Raw genomic sequence first — 15,824 nt, forward strand, 5'->3', positions numbered from 1 at the left:
CCAATCCCGTTCCTTCAGCCAGTGACCTCTGGTAATGACGTGTGATTTATACAGTACATGTTTTACACAGAGAGAGACACATCTGAGCCACACGATCCCTGCCTTCCTCTCTCTCTCTCTGTATTTGGTGTCATGTGTGATAACAGGCAGACCTTTGGGAGACAGGGAGACATGACACCCATCTTTGCAAGCTGGGTGGGTGGGGGGGGCTCACAAAATGGCTACTATGTGGACAGTTTTTTCAGCCCAATCGCAGTCCAAGCCTTGCAGCGAGCGCTGTCCTGCGTGAGGTCACGTAACAATATGGCACTTTAATCCGACCCAGTGCAGCTGTGGAGTGAAAACGCGGCCTAAATCATCACCTGGTTGTGGAGACAAAGAGGTGTCGTGATCTCTAAATACTTTTTATGAACGTCCGAGCATGCAGATAACAGGACACTGGGAATGCATGTGACTGATTCCTCCAGAAGGTTTTATTGCGGATGTAAATCCTTACAAAATCACCTTCAGAAACTAATCCTCTTTCATATATGCATTCATTAAAATGTGAGTAAACAGTGTGTGTGTGTGTGTGCAGTTAAGGATCTTAAAGGGAAATGAAGTCCTGCAACCGAAGGAGAGCAGGACATGTCGTCGACCTTGGCAAGGCAGACAGAGATGATGTCACACCACTACAAATATCTGTCTTTAATAAACAGGCCTCTGCACCACTCAACACCATGATCCTCCACAGCCTGCATGGGAACTCACTCACTCACACCTGTGATTGGCAAAGTGAAGAAACGTGCCCCACAATTTAAGTTAAGTAATATTTAAAACTGGTTAAAATCAGGGAAATATACTTTACTGTAGTATTTAGTTATCACGTTTGTTTTTTTCGCTCACTGCATATTCTTATCTTGCACAATCTGTTTTTATAGGACACAACAAAATAAAGAAGATTTAAATGTTGTTGAAAATGCAAAAAAATATATGCTTGAAACTTAAGTTTTTAAAGTAGTATAGTGGAAAATAAAGGTTTGCAGCTGCAGGTTTTGGTTATATATATCTAATTAAATAATTAATGAATCAATTAAATAAATATATATATATATATACATATATTAGTGTGTGTATGTATAAAAAAAAAACTGAGAGGAACACGTGGTGTATCCTGAAATTAGATATCACCCACCCCCCATCCCAAACCCACACACACACACACACACATACAGAGAGCAAAGTGTGCTAGCTTAAATGTGTCTGATTTTTTTTTTTATTAAACTGAAAACAAAAGCATCAGACTACTCTCCCTCTCTCATTCAAAATAATAACAATTCAAATAATAATAATAAAATCAAAATAATATAATAATAATAAATTGACATTTTCGTTAAAATAAAGGTGTTGCACGTGCAGACTATAGCTGTAATGGTAAAAAAAAAAATTAAAGACGTTAACGAAATAAAAATCTTTATTATATCGTATTATGCTACACACACAGCTATAACTGTAATAATAATAAATACATTATTTAATTAAAAATTCTGAATTGAATTAAAATCACAACAAGTCACACGATGTTTAAAAAATTAGAACGGAAACATTGAAATAAAACAATATAATATAATATAAATAACATCACCATCATCATGTTGGTGTTTTATTTCCGCTGCTCATCAGTGACGTAAAACTACAGTAAAATCGCGGTGTTACTGGCTGTAAACAAACGAAGGAAATACATAAGAATCTTTAAAATAAACAATTCATATTAACGACAAACGAATACTAACAATAATAGGCCTGTTCGTGTATTATATTATGTTTAAAAACATAACAAATATAAAATATTAAGACATTTACACCGAAATCGAATTCTATATATAAAAACACCATTATCTACGTGATAATAAAAAAATAATAATGATAATATTTTTAAAGTCCTACATCGAAAATTCGTTCGTGTAAAATAAATAAATAAATAAAATAAACCAAACTGTCGTTGATTTTTACGCCACAGCAGCAGAATAAAGCCATCATGTCAAACCTGGAGGACGCGCGGAGTGGTGTTGGGGGTGTGGGGGGGTTTGAGGGGGTTAAAAAAATGTGAGAGGAGATTTTTCTATTTTCTCGGATGATATAAAAGCAGCTCTTTCGCCTGAGTTATGGCCCGGACCCGGCGTCGCTGAGAGGGACGCGCGCTGCTCCTTCTCTCCCGCCCCAGAGGAGGAGGCTGATCGTCACCGCAGCTGATATATGAGCAGAGCAGCATCTCTACATTACCTTTTTTTTTTTTCTTTTTTTTATATATATATATATACAAAACAAAACAAAGGATCATCCAAGCGAAAAAAAAATCCTTCCCTGACTATGGCTTTTATTTAACCTCCGGATAATCCAAAAAAACACATTTTTTTAAATCAAGGACCAGAAGCACCTGCTGCTGCTGAGCTGAAACTGAAAGTTTTTTTCCGCGTAAAAACGCTTAAGTAGGCTACGGATTGTGATCCCTCTCTCCCTCTCTCTCCCTCTCTCTCTCTCCCTCTTTTCCCTGCCTCCCCTCATTTACCCCATATACCTATTCTGGTGTCTCACCACACGACTAAATTAGACCAAAGATGATAAGAGCACAAAGCATTATAATTCCGCCGGGCTCCTCCTCCTTCCAGCCATGCGTCCTAATTAATGGGACACCCCCAGTCGCAAAAAGCCCTGCACTGGACTGCAACATAGTCAAAGAGTGAAAGGAAGAGGGCGAAAGTGCCACTGGAGATAATTGATTACCTACCAATCGACGGTAACTTGTTAGTAATCGTCAACTGTGTGGACCTCGCCATTTTCAGGGAGGCTTCTCACTCCTGCGGACTTGCTGCTCCCGAGGAGACACACTTTTGGAATAAGAGTTTCTTTTCCTCCGTCCTCTGTCTGCACCTTTTTGTTTCCTCTTTTTTTTCTCTCTCCCTCCCTCCCCCCCCTTTTCCTCCTCTAACCTCCCAACTGTTATGTGACTTCACCCCAACCGCTGATCATTTCTACGAAGTCCCCCCACTGCATAAACTCTTTGCGCACAAGCCCGATGATGACATCCAAAGAGGTGGCCAAGTGCGATGCAGTGGAGAACAGGAGGCGAAGTCCACTGGACCACTTGCCGCCTCCTGCCAACTCCAACAAGCCGCTGACCCCCTTCAGCATCGAGGACATCCTCAACAAGCCGTCCGTGAAGCGGAGCTACACGATCTGCGGCACGGCTCACCTCATCTCGTCCTCGGAGAAGCACCGTCCGTCCAGCATCCCTCTGTCCAGCCGCGCGCTCCTCAACCAGACGTCGCCGCTGTGCGCGCTGGAGGAGCTCGCCAGCAAGACCTTCAAGGGGCTGGAAGTGAGCGTTTTACAGGCTGCGGAAGGTAAAAAAAAAAAATTGCATCCATGCACGAAAATGTCTTGTAGTAAATGAAAATGATATTTATTTCAATGTTATTTTAATTATTTCATACCCAGAGCATGTTTTTGATCCATTTATGGAAGCAAATTGGCGTTAATTTTCTTCTTCAACGAAATAAATCGCCATGTTTATATCTATATATATATTTATATATATATCTTTAATATTATCAGGGCCTCGTGTGTCTGCTGCTCAATATTTCCCAGTGGTGTCTGTGTAATCTTCTTGTAATTACTTGTTCCCATAAGGGACAGAAAGGTTTCACTGTTCATCTTTTTTTGCGTAATGGTCACTTTTACGCACACACACACACACACACACACACACACTGCAGCGGTGCAGATAAATCCACACGCACCTGCAGGCAGTGCATTGAATCCCGTGATTCTCACCCAGCCTCCTCCTCTTCCTCACTGCAGGCCGGGACGGGATGACTCTGTTCGGACAGAGAACCACCCCGAAGAAGCGTCGGAAGTCTCGGACGGCGTTCACCAATCACCAAATTTACGAGCTGGAGAAGCGCTTCCTGTACCAGAAATATCTGTCCCCCGCAGACCGGGACCAGATCGCGCAGCAGCTCGGCCTGACGAACGCTCAGGTCATCACGTGGTTTCAGAACCGCAGGGCCAAGCTAAAACGGGACCTGGAGGAGATGAAGGCCGACGTGGAATCGGCCAAGGCTCTGGGCCAGGTCCCATTGGACAAGCTCGCCAAGCTCGCGGACCTGGAGAAATGCGCCAACGGCACGCTGGGCCACCCGCGCGCCGAGTCCCCCGCGCGGGGCGGCCAGCAGGAGCGCGAGCTCTCCCAGAAACTGCGGACGTCGCCGCTGTCTCCATTCTCGGACCACACAACGAGTAAAGAGTGCTCGGAGGACGAGGACGTGGAGATTGACGTGGATGACTGATTGGGCGCAGCGTGGGGCTGAGAAGTGGAGGAAACGAAACAAAAGACGATTATAATAATAATAATAATAATAATAATTACAAAAAAAAATCAAAAAAAAAAATCAAAAAACAAACAAAAAAATCCCCACAGAGGACTTGTAACTTACTGCTTATATTGTATACCATATCTCAGAACATGTACCAAAATGTAATGACTTTTATATCCGCACAGATAGAACAACTATCCATAATAGTGACGCATGAACTCATGAACAAAGAAATATGCAGTGGTATTTTACAGTGTATTCACAGCGAACTCTGACTCCATGCAATCAAAGCAATATGGTCCAACATTATTATTATTATTATTATTATTATTATTATCATTATTATTTACACACACACACACACCTGTTCCATTGCTTTTGGGCCTGCTGTCCTCACACACACACACACACATCACCCCCATGTTTTATTTTTTGCATGTGAATGCATGATTTGATTTGTGATCATTATTTATATTATTATTATTATAGTTTTTTTTATTATTATTATTATTATTATTTAAATGCTTATCAGTTTGGTCACTGCCTCCTCTTCCTCATCACCACCACCTTGACTTCACTTCACATTTGGCAGTGCATGATGATGATGATGATGATGATGATGATCGGAAAGGCAAACTCGGACCCTCACAGTCCTCTATGTGCGTTGTTGTTGTTTTTTAAAAAATGGGGAATGCTCAATGGATGGAGGAGGAGGAGGAGGATGAAGAAAAACAACAATTAACGAACACTGCGGTGGTTTTTTTTTTTTTTGACGAAGCTGTTTAAAGGCTACTTTTTAGATTTATTGTTTGGATACAATAGATTGATGAGTCATAGCCTAAATTTGTTATGTTTTGTACACCTGTAAGTGCCTTTCTGAAATCAGGACATTATTTGAAAAACCAATGCACAGACTGTAATGTATATAGGCTACTATGGGAATAAAAATGGCTTTTTTCTGAATATTCCTTTGAATTGTGTTATTATAAAAGGTTTTTTTTTTTTATAGAAACACACTCTCTTTGCCAAATTCGTTGCATGAAAAGCGGTTCAGAGTTATTATTATTCTGCACTATTTTGTCCCCTTTGTGTCCTTTTTTTTCTGCTGTGATGCTCTAAACATTTTGTGGCCCCGGAATCTCACCGTCCCTCCTTTCAGCGCCTAAATGCGTATCGTGGCTTCTTGACCCTTAGACGTGTTTCTCCATTCGTGGCAAAAATTTATGTGAGAAACACAAATCTGGTGCCGAAAAGAGGAACGAGGGGAGGGGGGCGGTGGAAGGAGGATGGCACACAAAAAACCGCACCGTTTTTGGGCCAGTTTCTCCGAGCCTTTATAGAGCCCCTTTTTTATTTTTTTGTTCTGCAGGACTGGGGCCGTAATTTTGAGCGTAAAGCATGAAAAGTGGGGACAAATGAGCAGCGTTCCCCCTGATGGGACGGGCCACAAAGGAGCAGGGCCGGTCCCCCGCAGGCAGCAATACTGAGACAAGTGTGTCCCACCGCACAGAAAGGACGCAAACGTTTGGAGGCCATATGGTTTTTGAAATTTCCTCACAATTTGAGACAATTTGATGGATTGAGTTAACCCTCCTTTTAAACAGTTTAACTGGGCGCGAACAAAGGCCATATAGACTCTGCCTTCATGAGGGCATCTGCGGCTATTAATGTCTCGGCCCTTTCTTTGGCTGGCGTTTTGAACAAGTCAATGAATTACAATGAAAGTGCCCCCTGTTTTATGTGAGCCGCCTTGTGTTCCTCCGCTTCTTTTTATTTAGCGGCGGAATAATATGTTTGACTTCTGTCCAAGAACGTTTTCTAAAACAAGAAATGGATTTTGTTGAGAGCGTTTTTAATGTTAAGCAGGGAGCCATAAAGAGTTGAGACTGTGGCGTTTATGCCAAAGTCTGCTCAGGGAGCTCTTTTGTTTTGTTTGTTTGTTTGTTTGTTGTTGTTTTTTTTCTCTCGCACCCCCCCCCCACCCCTCCTCCTCCATCTTTTTCCCCTTCTCCCCCTTCTGCTGCTGCTGCCTCTTTATTTCTTTTGTCTTTGAGGAGTTTAATGAAGCTGAAAACATGGTGATGTGAGAAAAAGGGAGAGCGAGAGAAAGAAAGAAGGACTGTCCAGAAAGAGGAACTCAAAAGGCAACCTCCCGTTTAACCCTCTTTTGTTCAGGGAGACGATAAGTGGAGCTGTCTTCTTGGGAAATGTTTTATAGTGTTTGCTCTTTCTTTCTTTTGCTTTTCTTTGATCTGCTTTGAATATTTTCTTTTTTTTTAAAAAACCAAAAACTTCTGCCTAAATTGACCTGAAAAAGTTGGGGTTAGAGACTCAGTTTATATACTTGTGTATGTATATATGTATATATACATATATATACACACACATTTGTGTGTATAATACACGGGTGTAAATATATATAAATATATCATGTATACACTTATGTGTATAAATACATGTTTATATATTATATATATATATATATATATCATGTATACACTTATATGTTTATATAATATATATACACACATGTACACATATATATATAATATATATGTGTACATGTGTGTAAATATATATATATGTATATAAATATATTTATCATATATACACCTATATATGTATACATATATCATATATATATATACACACACTTATATATTTATATAGATGTATAATATACGTGTGTAAATATATATATATAAATATAATGTATACACAGATATATATGTGTATACATATATGTTATTATAATATACATACACATGTATATATAATATATAGGTGTGTGTGTAAATATATATATATATATACATAAATATATTTATCACATATACACTTATATATGTATACATATAATATATATATATATACACATATATGTATACATGTGTATATATTATATATTATATATATATACACACTTGTATATGTAAACATATGTGCATATATTTAATATATGTGTATATATGTGTATACGTGTAAAGAATGTAGTAAACGTAGTAGTACACACACATAGTACACTCACATGTATACATTTATATGTATATAAGTGATATATACAGTATGTGTGCGTGTATATATACATATATATATAAATGTATATATAAAGAATGTAATAAAATAGTAGAAAATGAATGAGTGGTGATAAGACACAGAGACTTTCTTACCATTGTTCCTTTTTAAAATTATTATTATTATTATTATTAGTGTCAAAAACTTATTATGGGAAAATAAAGGTGCAATTATCAGTGTTTATTAAATCAGAAGAGACCATTGACTGTGAGGCTATAGGTCCAAAGAAGACTGTGATTCTTTTAAAGTGTATCCTACTTTATTCCAACACTCTCTCTGTTCTGTGTGTGTGTGTGTGTGTATTGTGTGTGTGTTGTGTGTGTGTGTTGTGCAGCCTGTTCTGAATCAAGCATATTTATGAAGGGAGAGAGTGTTAAGGCAGGCTAAGTTTATGGATTCCACTTGCTTATTTTATGAGGGCTTGTCAGGCGGGCCCAGCGATAAGTAATACTACAGTCTGAGGGACCACTTCGTGGTAATTAATCTGGAGGTCTTAAGTGTATTTCAGTATTTCACTTCAAGATGGAAAAAATCACTACTTCAATCGTGCGGAAAATTGAAGTTTGATGCATGAGTCCCTACTGAAACAATAGTGCAGCCCTCTCTTTTCATCTCTTCCCCTCCCCTTTTCACACTCTCCCCCTCTCTCTCTCTCTCTCTCTCTCTCTCTCTTTTATTATTTGCACCTTGTGGAAAAGTCTCAGGTGCAAAGTGTAAATTAAGACACTGTCATCAAGACACTCTCCGAGTGACAGTATTTAAGCGTTTCACAGACTTAATTAGCTCAGGAGATTTCAAATAGAATGTATATCCATAGGCCTCAAACAACCCCTCAATTTATTTCTAATAATAATAATAACAATAATTATCATTTTTATTATTATTGAATATAAAAAAAGGGAGAGATCTGTAAATGACTTTATATTTGCCTGCAGTTAAATCACTCTATATATCTAAATAGAGCTGAATTGTAGAGTTTTAATCATAGCCTTCCTGTGGAGCCAGTTAATACTTCAAACTTCAATTTTACGGGCGATTGAACTAAGCATGTTCCTGACAGAATTGATGTATGTATTAATTTCCTTTAACTGTTGATTAATTAGGCTGCGCTGAAGGCTCAAATGGAACAGTTTGTTCGCAAATTTGCATATTAATCAAATTCTAATTGATCATTCAAATAATCCAGGCTATGTGATTTTTTTTTTTTTCCTTTTATTTTTGGATGGAGCTTGGATTTTTTTTTTTTTACTGCAGGATGAATCAGTTTGGACTGAATTGGTCCTTTAATTGTGTTGCAAATCAAATGCACTCACAGATTAACATGGATGCAACAAAACAACAACACATCTGAGTCTGTGGCTCATGAGAAGGTGGAATTATTTCTGGTTGGATTAGTCGTGTTTCAGATTAGAAGTGACTGCTGTTTGTGGGATGACACATATGTTGAAGAGGGAGTATAATAATAATAATAATTATTAAAAAAATAAGGATGTGTGGAATGATAAGATAGCTGCAGACCAGTCTTTCTTAAACTGTGAATTAAGGATTTTAAATGAAATTCCTACCCCCAAAAACTCCAAAAATGTTCTACCTTCGCGCTGAGATGACGTTAACTGATGGATAACTTCATTTCATAGTGTAAAAAGAACAACTTATGATGAATGGACAAATGAATGCAAGCGAGGTTGTTGTAAATAAGTGGAATGATATAAGATGCCGCGTCCGAATCTGACGCATTGATCCTTTAAATCAAGTGTCAGACTAAACATTGTGGTGATGAAAAAAAAACCTGTCAGTGTTCAGACTGAGACAATGAAATGAAAACAGGAGGGAGGAAGGAGGAGGAGGAGAAGGTGAAGACTGTAAAACTGTGAGGGCTGTAAACTCAGTCCCACTCTGAGCACGGAGGGAAACAGTGACACCTGCTGGTGTTTCTGTGACAGTGAACCTCACTCAATGAGCCAAAGATGTGTCTTATGTCTATGGTTCAAGTAAATGCAATAAAGGAAAAGTGGTACCTGAATATTCAATACTCTTTTATTAACTCTTAGAACACAGAGCATTTCACCTGCTTTTTTTCGCCCAATACTTTAAAACTTACAGTATATACAGAGGCTATAAGAATGTACAATATAGACTTATATCCTTTTTTTCTCAGCACAACCTATAGGCAATCTGATGAAAAAAACTATATAAACACACCTGAGCAAAGATAGAATATGAAAAATATTCATTTTTAAAGCCTGACTATGTGAGCTATAAACTCAAACCCCCAGGATGTCCATATAAGGAGCTGTGCATTATTCCCACGGTAATTTACCAAGGCAGCACAAAGGGTTAAAATGCTAGATTACCCCCATTTGTGCAGGTTGTGTCAGATTTCTGTCATGGTGTATTCATTCATTCATTCATTCATTCATTCATTCATTCATTCATTCATTCGTTCATTCAGGGAATGTGGAGTCAATCATCTGACACGGGGTGAAAAGGTGAGGTACATGTCACCAGTCCATCACAGGGACAAAGAAAAATACTATTGTTAATTGTTAATTAAGTAAAATAATATTGTTACACAAATCACAAATATATGCACAAAATTAATTGTGTGCTGTATTTATATATGATAGTAATGCCACTTTACGGACTACAGAGTACTAGGCAGCCATTTTGGTGCCTTTAGCACAATTATAAGTGGAACAAGCAACAGACGACACTCAAGTTAGACATATTTCTATCCATGGAAGAGTTTAAATGATTAATAAACAACATTATACATAATGAATGCACATGCGTCACATGTTCAGGGTCTGTTTAAATCACTGCTACTGTCTTGTGTCGTGTTGTAAATGAGCTGTTTTGTATTTTGTGTAGCACTGTAAACTCTTTTTTTTAAATAGTGTATTTAGTGTAAACCACCTTTGTTTTCTCTGAAGAAAACATCATGTTTTAAAGTGACTGACCTGTTTTTAACCGTCAAAATGTTTTAATTCATTGACAGCGTGGCTCAGTGCTCCTGCGCAGTGCTGCGCAGCAGTGGCGCTCCTCAGCACCCCGCGCTGTCGCGTGTGTGACGTCATCAACGTTGGCGGTATTTTGAAAAGGAGTGGACGGTGGTTGTTGTTGGTCGTTCAGTGGAGGCAATTTGACACATTATGGTAAGACTACGCGTTATTTCACGAAGATTTCGGGTCAAGTTAAGCGCATAATAATGCACAGTGTTGTATTGTCATATTAAATAGTTAGAAAAACAGCATTGTTTATGTAAAATAGTACGTTTTTACTTACTCCGGTATATGTACGCGGGCAACCCCAAACCTATCTCCCAATACAATATAGTGGTTGAATAAGGTTCCGCTGTGAATTGGGACGACCAGGAACATATTATCTTCACGTTGTGCACAATGCTATTTGTTTTATATAACTATAAAAAGTATAGCTATAACTCATTTATAATTATAAGTTATAATTATTTCTATAACAACAATTTGGGTTAGGGTAAGAGTTTCTAACCCAGTGTAAGTTTTTCTGGCCACTTCCAATATTAGTCATGCGATTTTTCTGGCAACACAAGTTGACAATGTGAGATTCTGTTGTTGTTCTTTTAACCATGTTTCCTATTTTACTGTTTTTATTTTGTGACTGTGAACGTGTCTTGAGTGTTGAATGTGTTGTGTTTTATTGTTGCAGCTGTGTCAAAGAAAAACTATCTATCTATCTATCTATCTATCTATCTATCTATCTATCTATCTATCTATCTATCTATCTATCTATCTATCTATTATACAGTGTGTGCCTATTGAAGTATGTGTTATGGAGAGTTTTTTGATTGCATTTTATTGCATTTTTATTGAAATCCATTGAATGTTGTATTGACTCATCCCTATTTTGCCCTTTGAAACATGTACAATATTGCTGCAACATCAAAAAACTAAAGAAATGAAAAGAACAGCGTCTTAATCTGGTAAATTTTTAAATCACACTTCATCTGAACTGTGGTTAGCACTGAACGATTTTGATCGGTTCTTTTTGACAGGAACTGCAGGTTTGTGCAGATCTGTGAGAACCAAAGGTGTTCTCTTCTAGAATATGATGTGTATGGATCACAACAATAATTAAACTCTAAAATTATATTTCAACACACATTTTGGCTTTAAAAAATATTGTGCGATTTGAAAATAAGAGTAAGCTGTATTGATTCATTGTTCAGCCCTAATTGTGACCATAAAAAATCTTTAATTGACTAGTAATGCAAGCCCCACCCCTCCACCCCAAAGAGAATCAAAATCAGCCCTTACACCTGAGCATGCAAAGCGAATTTCCTGGTTGAAGTAGTAGGCAGAAAAAGAGATTCTGAGTCTTTGTGTTTTCATTTGGAGGCTGAGATGGAGGAGGGCGGACAGGCTGCAGCAGATCTGTCGGTGGCTGCTCAGTCGGAGCTGCTGGACCTGTGCGAGGAGCAGTTTGCTCAGCTGGAGAAGGTAAATCTCTTCATTCACTCACACGATCCACACCGTGCACACGCCGTTCCTTTGCAGCCGCTGGTTTTTAATGAAAACCGGTCTGTGTCTTGTGTTGCAGCTTCAGAATGAGATTATACTGTGTGAGCCAGATTTCTCTGAGAATCCACAAGAGCAGGTGAGATGACTTGACTTATTTCTGTGCCATATCCTCCTAAAGTCACAGATATGTATCGTTCAGATGACATTTGTTGTAATGACCACAGTCCAAGGACTACAATTCAGTACATGGCGCTCATAACTGATGAAGAAAGGCATCAAATCACCTAATTTGACAAAGTGGAACACGTTTCTGCTTGAGAAAAATCAGAGACGATTATTAGGGCTGTAACATTTATTGATTTAATAGATTCATAATTGGCTACTGAGGGTTTTTGAGATGGATAGGGAAGGAAACATCAGTGTATATTTCCCTAAGATTTCATGGAGCAAACACCTAATCAACTAATTGAGAACATAACTGACAGATTAATAAAAAAAAAAAAGAAAATAATCTTTAGCTGCTGTCCCTAAAATGATTATACTACAGACCCACTTGGGATGTAATCTCACAGCCATGAAGCCTGACCACATGTTAACGCTCAAACACGAGCACTCATACAGCAGCATACACACACAAGCACATAAAGCCCTGTCAGCTGTATTAATAATCCATATTGTCTGTTTTTAATTATGTGTATATTCATCTATAACAGTCGGTAAATCGACTGGTGGCAACAGAAGCTGAACTGAAACAGTGGCTGGCGGTTGAGCCTCAATGTAAGTCCCTCACTAACACTGTGGTGTCAGCTGAAAACATATATAAATACCACAGATCAGTCACTGTTTTAATCATCCAACTGATTTCACGTGTCCATGTCAAATTGCAATTCTAGCCCTCTTAACTCAAGTGAATGATGCAATTGTTATATCGGCTGTTAAATGTGCGTTTTAACTTTATTTCAGTGCTGGCCGCAAACTCTGAAGTTTTGTTTCAAGCTGGGAAAGAAGAGGTACGTTAAAATGTTAAAATGTAAACTGTGACACTGAAGAATGTGTGTGTCAATAAAGTGTTGTAATTAAACGCATTGTTGGGGTGATGCAATCCGTTCTTCTCCCTTTGTTTTTGTACAGATGCTCAAGCTGTGCACTGAACTTGAGATGATTCTTTCCTGCTATGAAGCAAAGAGAGACAAACTGAGGGAAACTAAAGAACTGTACGTCGTCTTTTTGTTACACTGCAGGCTTTCACTTACAGACTGTGCTGCCTCGGGGCACATGAGCGTATTTCAGAAGTGACTGAAGATGCCTTTGACATGTTTTTATTTGTTTGTTTGTTTTGCATGTTGGACTGAGGACTTTGTGATATTTGTTCTTTTTTTAGTGAACAGAAGTGGCTGGAGGAGAAGAAACAGGTGCTCGTAACTGCCAGTGAACGCGTGGAACGACTCAAAGTGGAAAAGGAGACGTTATCAGAGCACAGGTGAGAGTGGTCGCACTAAATCAGATGGATTTCATGTTATAAGTCACACTATGGTTCAAAGGTTTGGGGTCACCTATAGAATTTGTTTGTGTTTTCCATTAAAAGTCACACTTTTATTCATCAAAAGAGTTCCAAAATAAATAGAAAATATAGTCAAGACACCGGCAAGATTAGAAATAATGATTTTTATTCAAAATAATAACCAGCAAAACTGATTTCAGCCGCGCTACCCTAATTGCACAAGGGTTTTCTAATCATCCAATAGCCTCCTAATACGATTAGCAAACACAGTGTACGATTAGAACACTGGAGAGATGGTTGCTGGAAATGGGCCTCTATACACCTATGTACATATTCCATGAAAAAACAGACGTTTGCAGCTAGAATAGTCGTTTAGCACATTAACAATGTATAGAGTGTATATCTGATTCATTTAATGTTATATTCATTGAAAAATATGTGCTTTTCCTTCAAAAATAAGGAAAGTGAGCCCACTTTCTTTTTTAACTTTTGAACGGTAGTGTATACAGCATGTTCTCTAGACAAAAGGTGTAAACATAGTGAGCCTTTAGTCCATGTGGTGATAGCAGATACGAAAGTGTTTCTCCTTGAAAGTACAACTTCCAAGTTAACACTATATCAATACCTGGATGCTTGAGAGAGGAATTTGGTTGGTTAAATTCAACAAAGCCTGCTGCTGCTGAATAGTTGATAATTCTGTATCCTGTATCTGTGTATATATATATATATCTTAAATGTATTCCCCAGTGTATTACAGGACACTAAGGACAAAATCCAGAAAATGAAGGTCTACCAGGAGAGGTTGATGGAGTGTCTGGGGGACGTCTTGGAGAAGCATGTTCCCCTGCCTCAGAATGAATCCAGTACAAACAAGAAGAAAAAGGTGCGGTGACCTGTGTTGCGTTTGATGATTGCCGCCCACTTTTACAGCCTAATTACATAGTTACTCCTTCCTTTTCATTTTCAGAACATTGACCCGGAGATAAGTGAAAACTTGATCTCACTCAATGAGATTCTGGAGGTAAGTTGTCGTGCGCTCCACGATTAGCGTTGATGAGGGGGGGAAAATGCTTATGCAAGATGGTTAAACTACATCAGCAAGGTTTCTCTCAGGCAAAGATTTCAAAGAAGACTAGGGTTTTGAGATGTTCTGTTCAAGCTCTTTTGAAGAAGTTCTCCAAAGATGTTTGGAACAGCCTACCTGCCACTATACCTGCTATATACTCTTACAGTAATACAGTATTCTAATTCTAACTGCACATATACACCACATGTCTACCTCTGTCTGGTTTCCCTCTGCAGGTGCTCATGAACAAGGCCCTGAACACACCACACGACCCCTATGTGACCATCGATGACACGTACTGGCCACCGTATGTGGAGATGCTCCTTCGCTATGGGGTCGCAGTGAGGCACCAAGAGAGTAACTTCAAGCTGCGACTGGAAACCTTCTTTTAGGTGGTGCATTAACCATCACACACACACACACGGGAGATAAGTGGGAATGCAACAACGCTGGTGATGCACTGTAGAAATGCGGCTCATGATAATGTTTATTACTGATCATTCAAAACAACACATCCTCAAATGCCTTGTTTTGTCCACAAACTAAAACCATTTCTGCTTTCTTTGGTAGTACGGATCAAAGAAAGCCAGAATATACACGTTTAAGAACATGACAAACTTTTTTTTATTTAAAATAAAATCTAAAAGATTGGCCTTAATGCAGTAATTAATCCGTATATCCAATAATCATTGCAGCCCCCCAATGCACTGTGTATGCACCTATGGTATAGAAATATAAAATAATGAATAGCAGAGTAGTGGCTAGCAGTGTTGCCTTGCAGCAAAAAGAAGCCCAGGATCGGGTTTGTGTGTTCTACCCATATGTGCGTGGGTTTTCTCCAGGTAATCTGGTTTATTCCCACTCTCCAAAAACTCTCTCTGGCCCCATGTCAGCTGAGTTCGGCTCATGTTGTGGAGGTTAAAGCAGCAGTAGTAGACGATGAATTATTATTTTCCTGTAACCTGTAAATGTAGATTTAATTAATGTACAAAAGAGTTAACGATTGTTTTTCTAGACTGCCTATTTCCTGTCTTTATTCGACCCATTGTACAATAATGTACGTCCGTGTTAGTATTTATCTGCCTCTTTGAAATGTTCTTTAGTTAATGTTTTATTAAAGTTCATTTGGAGTTTATTTTCCATCAGGCATACTCCTCATCTTCTTTTTTCCCCCTCTCCCTCCTTGAAACCATTCTGTCTGAACACTGCAGATGCTCGTGCGTGTAAATCCCAGTGGATCAGCAGTCTGTGAGCTCCTCTCAGCACCAGCCTGTCTGACACCACCAACCCTGCCGTGTTCAAAGTCACTCGAATAACCTTTCTTCCTC

General features: G+C 38.6%; 2 protein-coding genes across 2 annotated transcripts; both read left to right on the forward strand.

The window, feature by feature from the left end:
- Positions 1-3,055: 3,055 nt before the first annotated feature.
- lbx1b (ladybird homeobox 1b) lies at positions 3,056-4,328 on the forward strand (the record flags this gene model as incomplete). The annotated part of the gene is made up of 2 exons (XM_083905720.1): positions 3,056-3,383; positions 3,841-4,328. 2 exons carry the CDS (start codon positions 3,056-3,058, stop codon positions 4,326-4,328), a joined length of 816 nt encoding a protein of 271 aa, XP_083761846.1.
- A 7,484-nt stretch (positions 4,329-11,812) lies between these two features.
- Positions 11,813-15,189, forward strand: cenpk (centromere protein K; the record flags this gene model as incomplete). The annotated part of the gene is made up of 9 exons (XM_083905656.1): positions 11,813-11,908; positions 12,009-12,065; positions 12,643-12,706; positions 12,893-12,939; positions 13,061-13,143; positions 13,311-13,409; positions 14,178-14,313; positions 14,398-14,451; positions 14,733-15,189. The coding sequence occupies 9 exons, from the start codon at positions 11,813-11,815 to the stop codon at positions 14,886-14,888; spliced, it is 792 nt and encodes a 263-aa protein (XP_083761782.1). The 3' UTR covers positions 14,889-15,189.
- Positions 15,190-15,824: the final 635 nt, after the last annotated feature.

Source organism: Microchirus variegatus, assembly GCF_963457635.1.
Source record: "Microchirus variegatus genome assembly, chromosome: 19".
NCBI lineage: Eukaryota > Metazoa > Chordata > Actinopteri > Pleuronectiformes > Soleidae > Microchirus > Microchirus variegatus.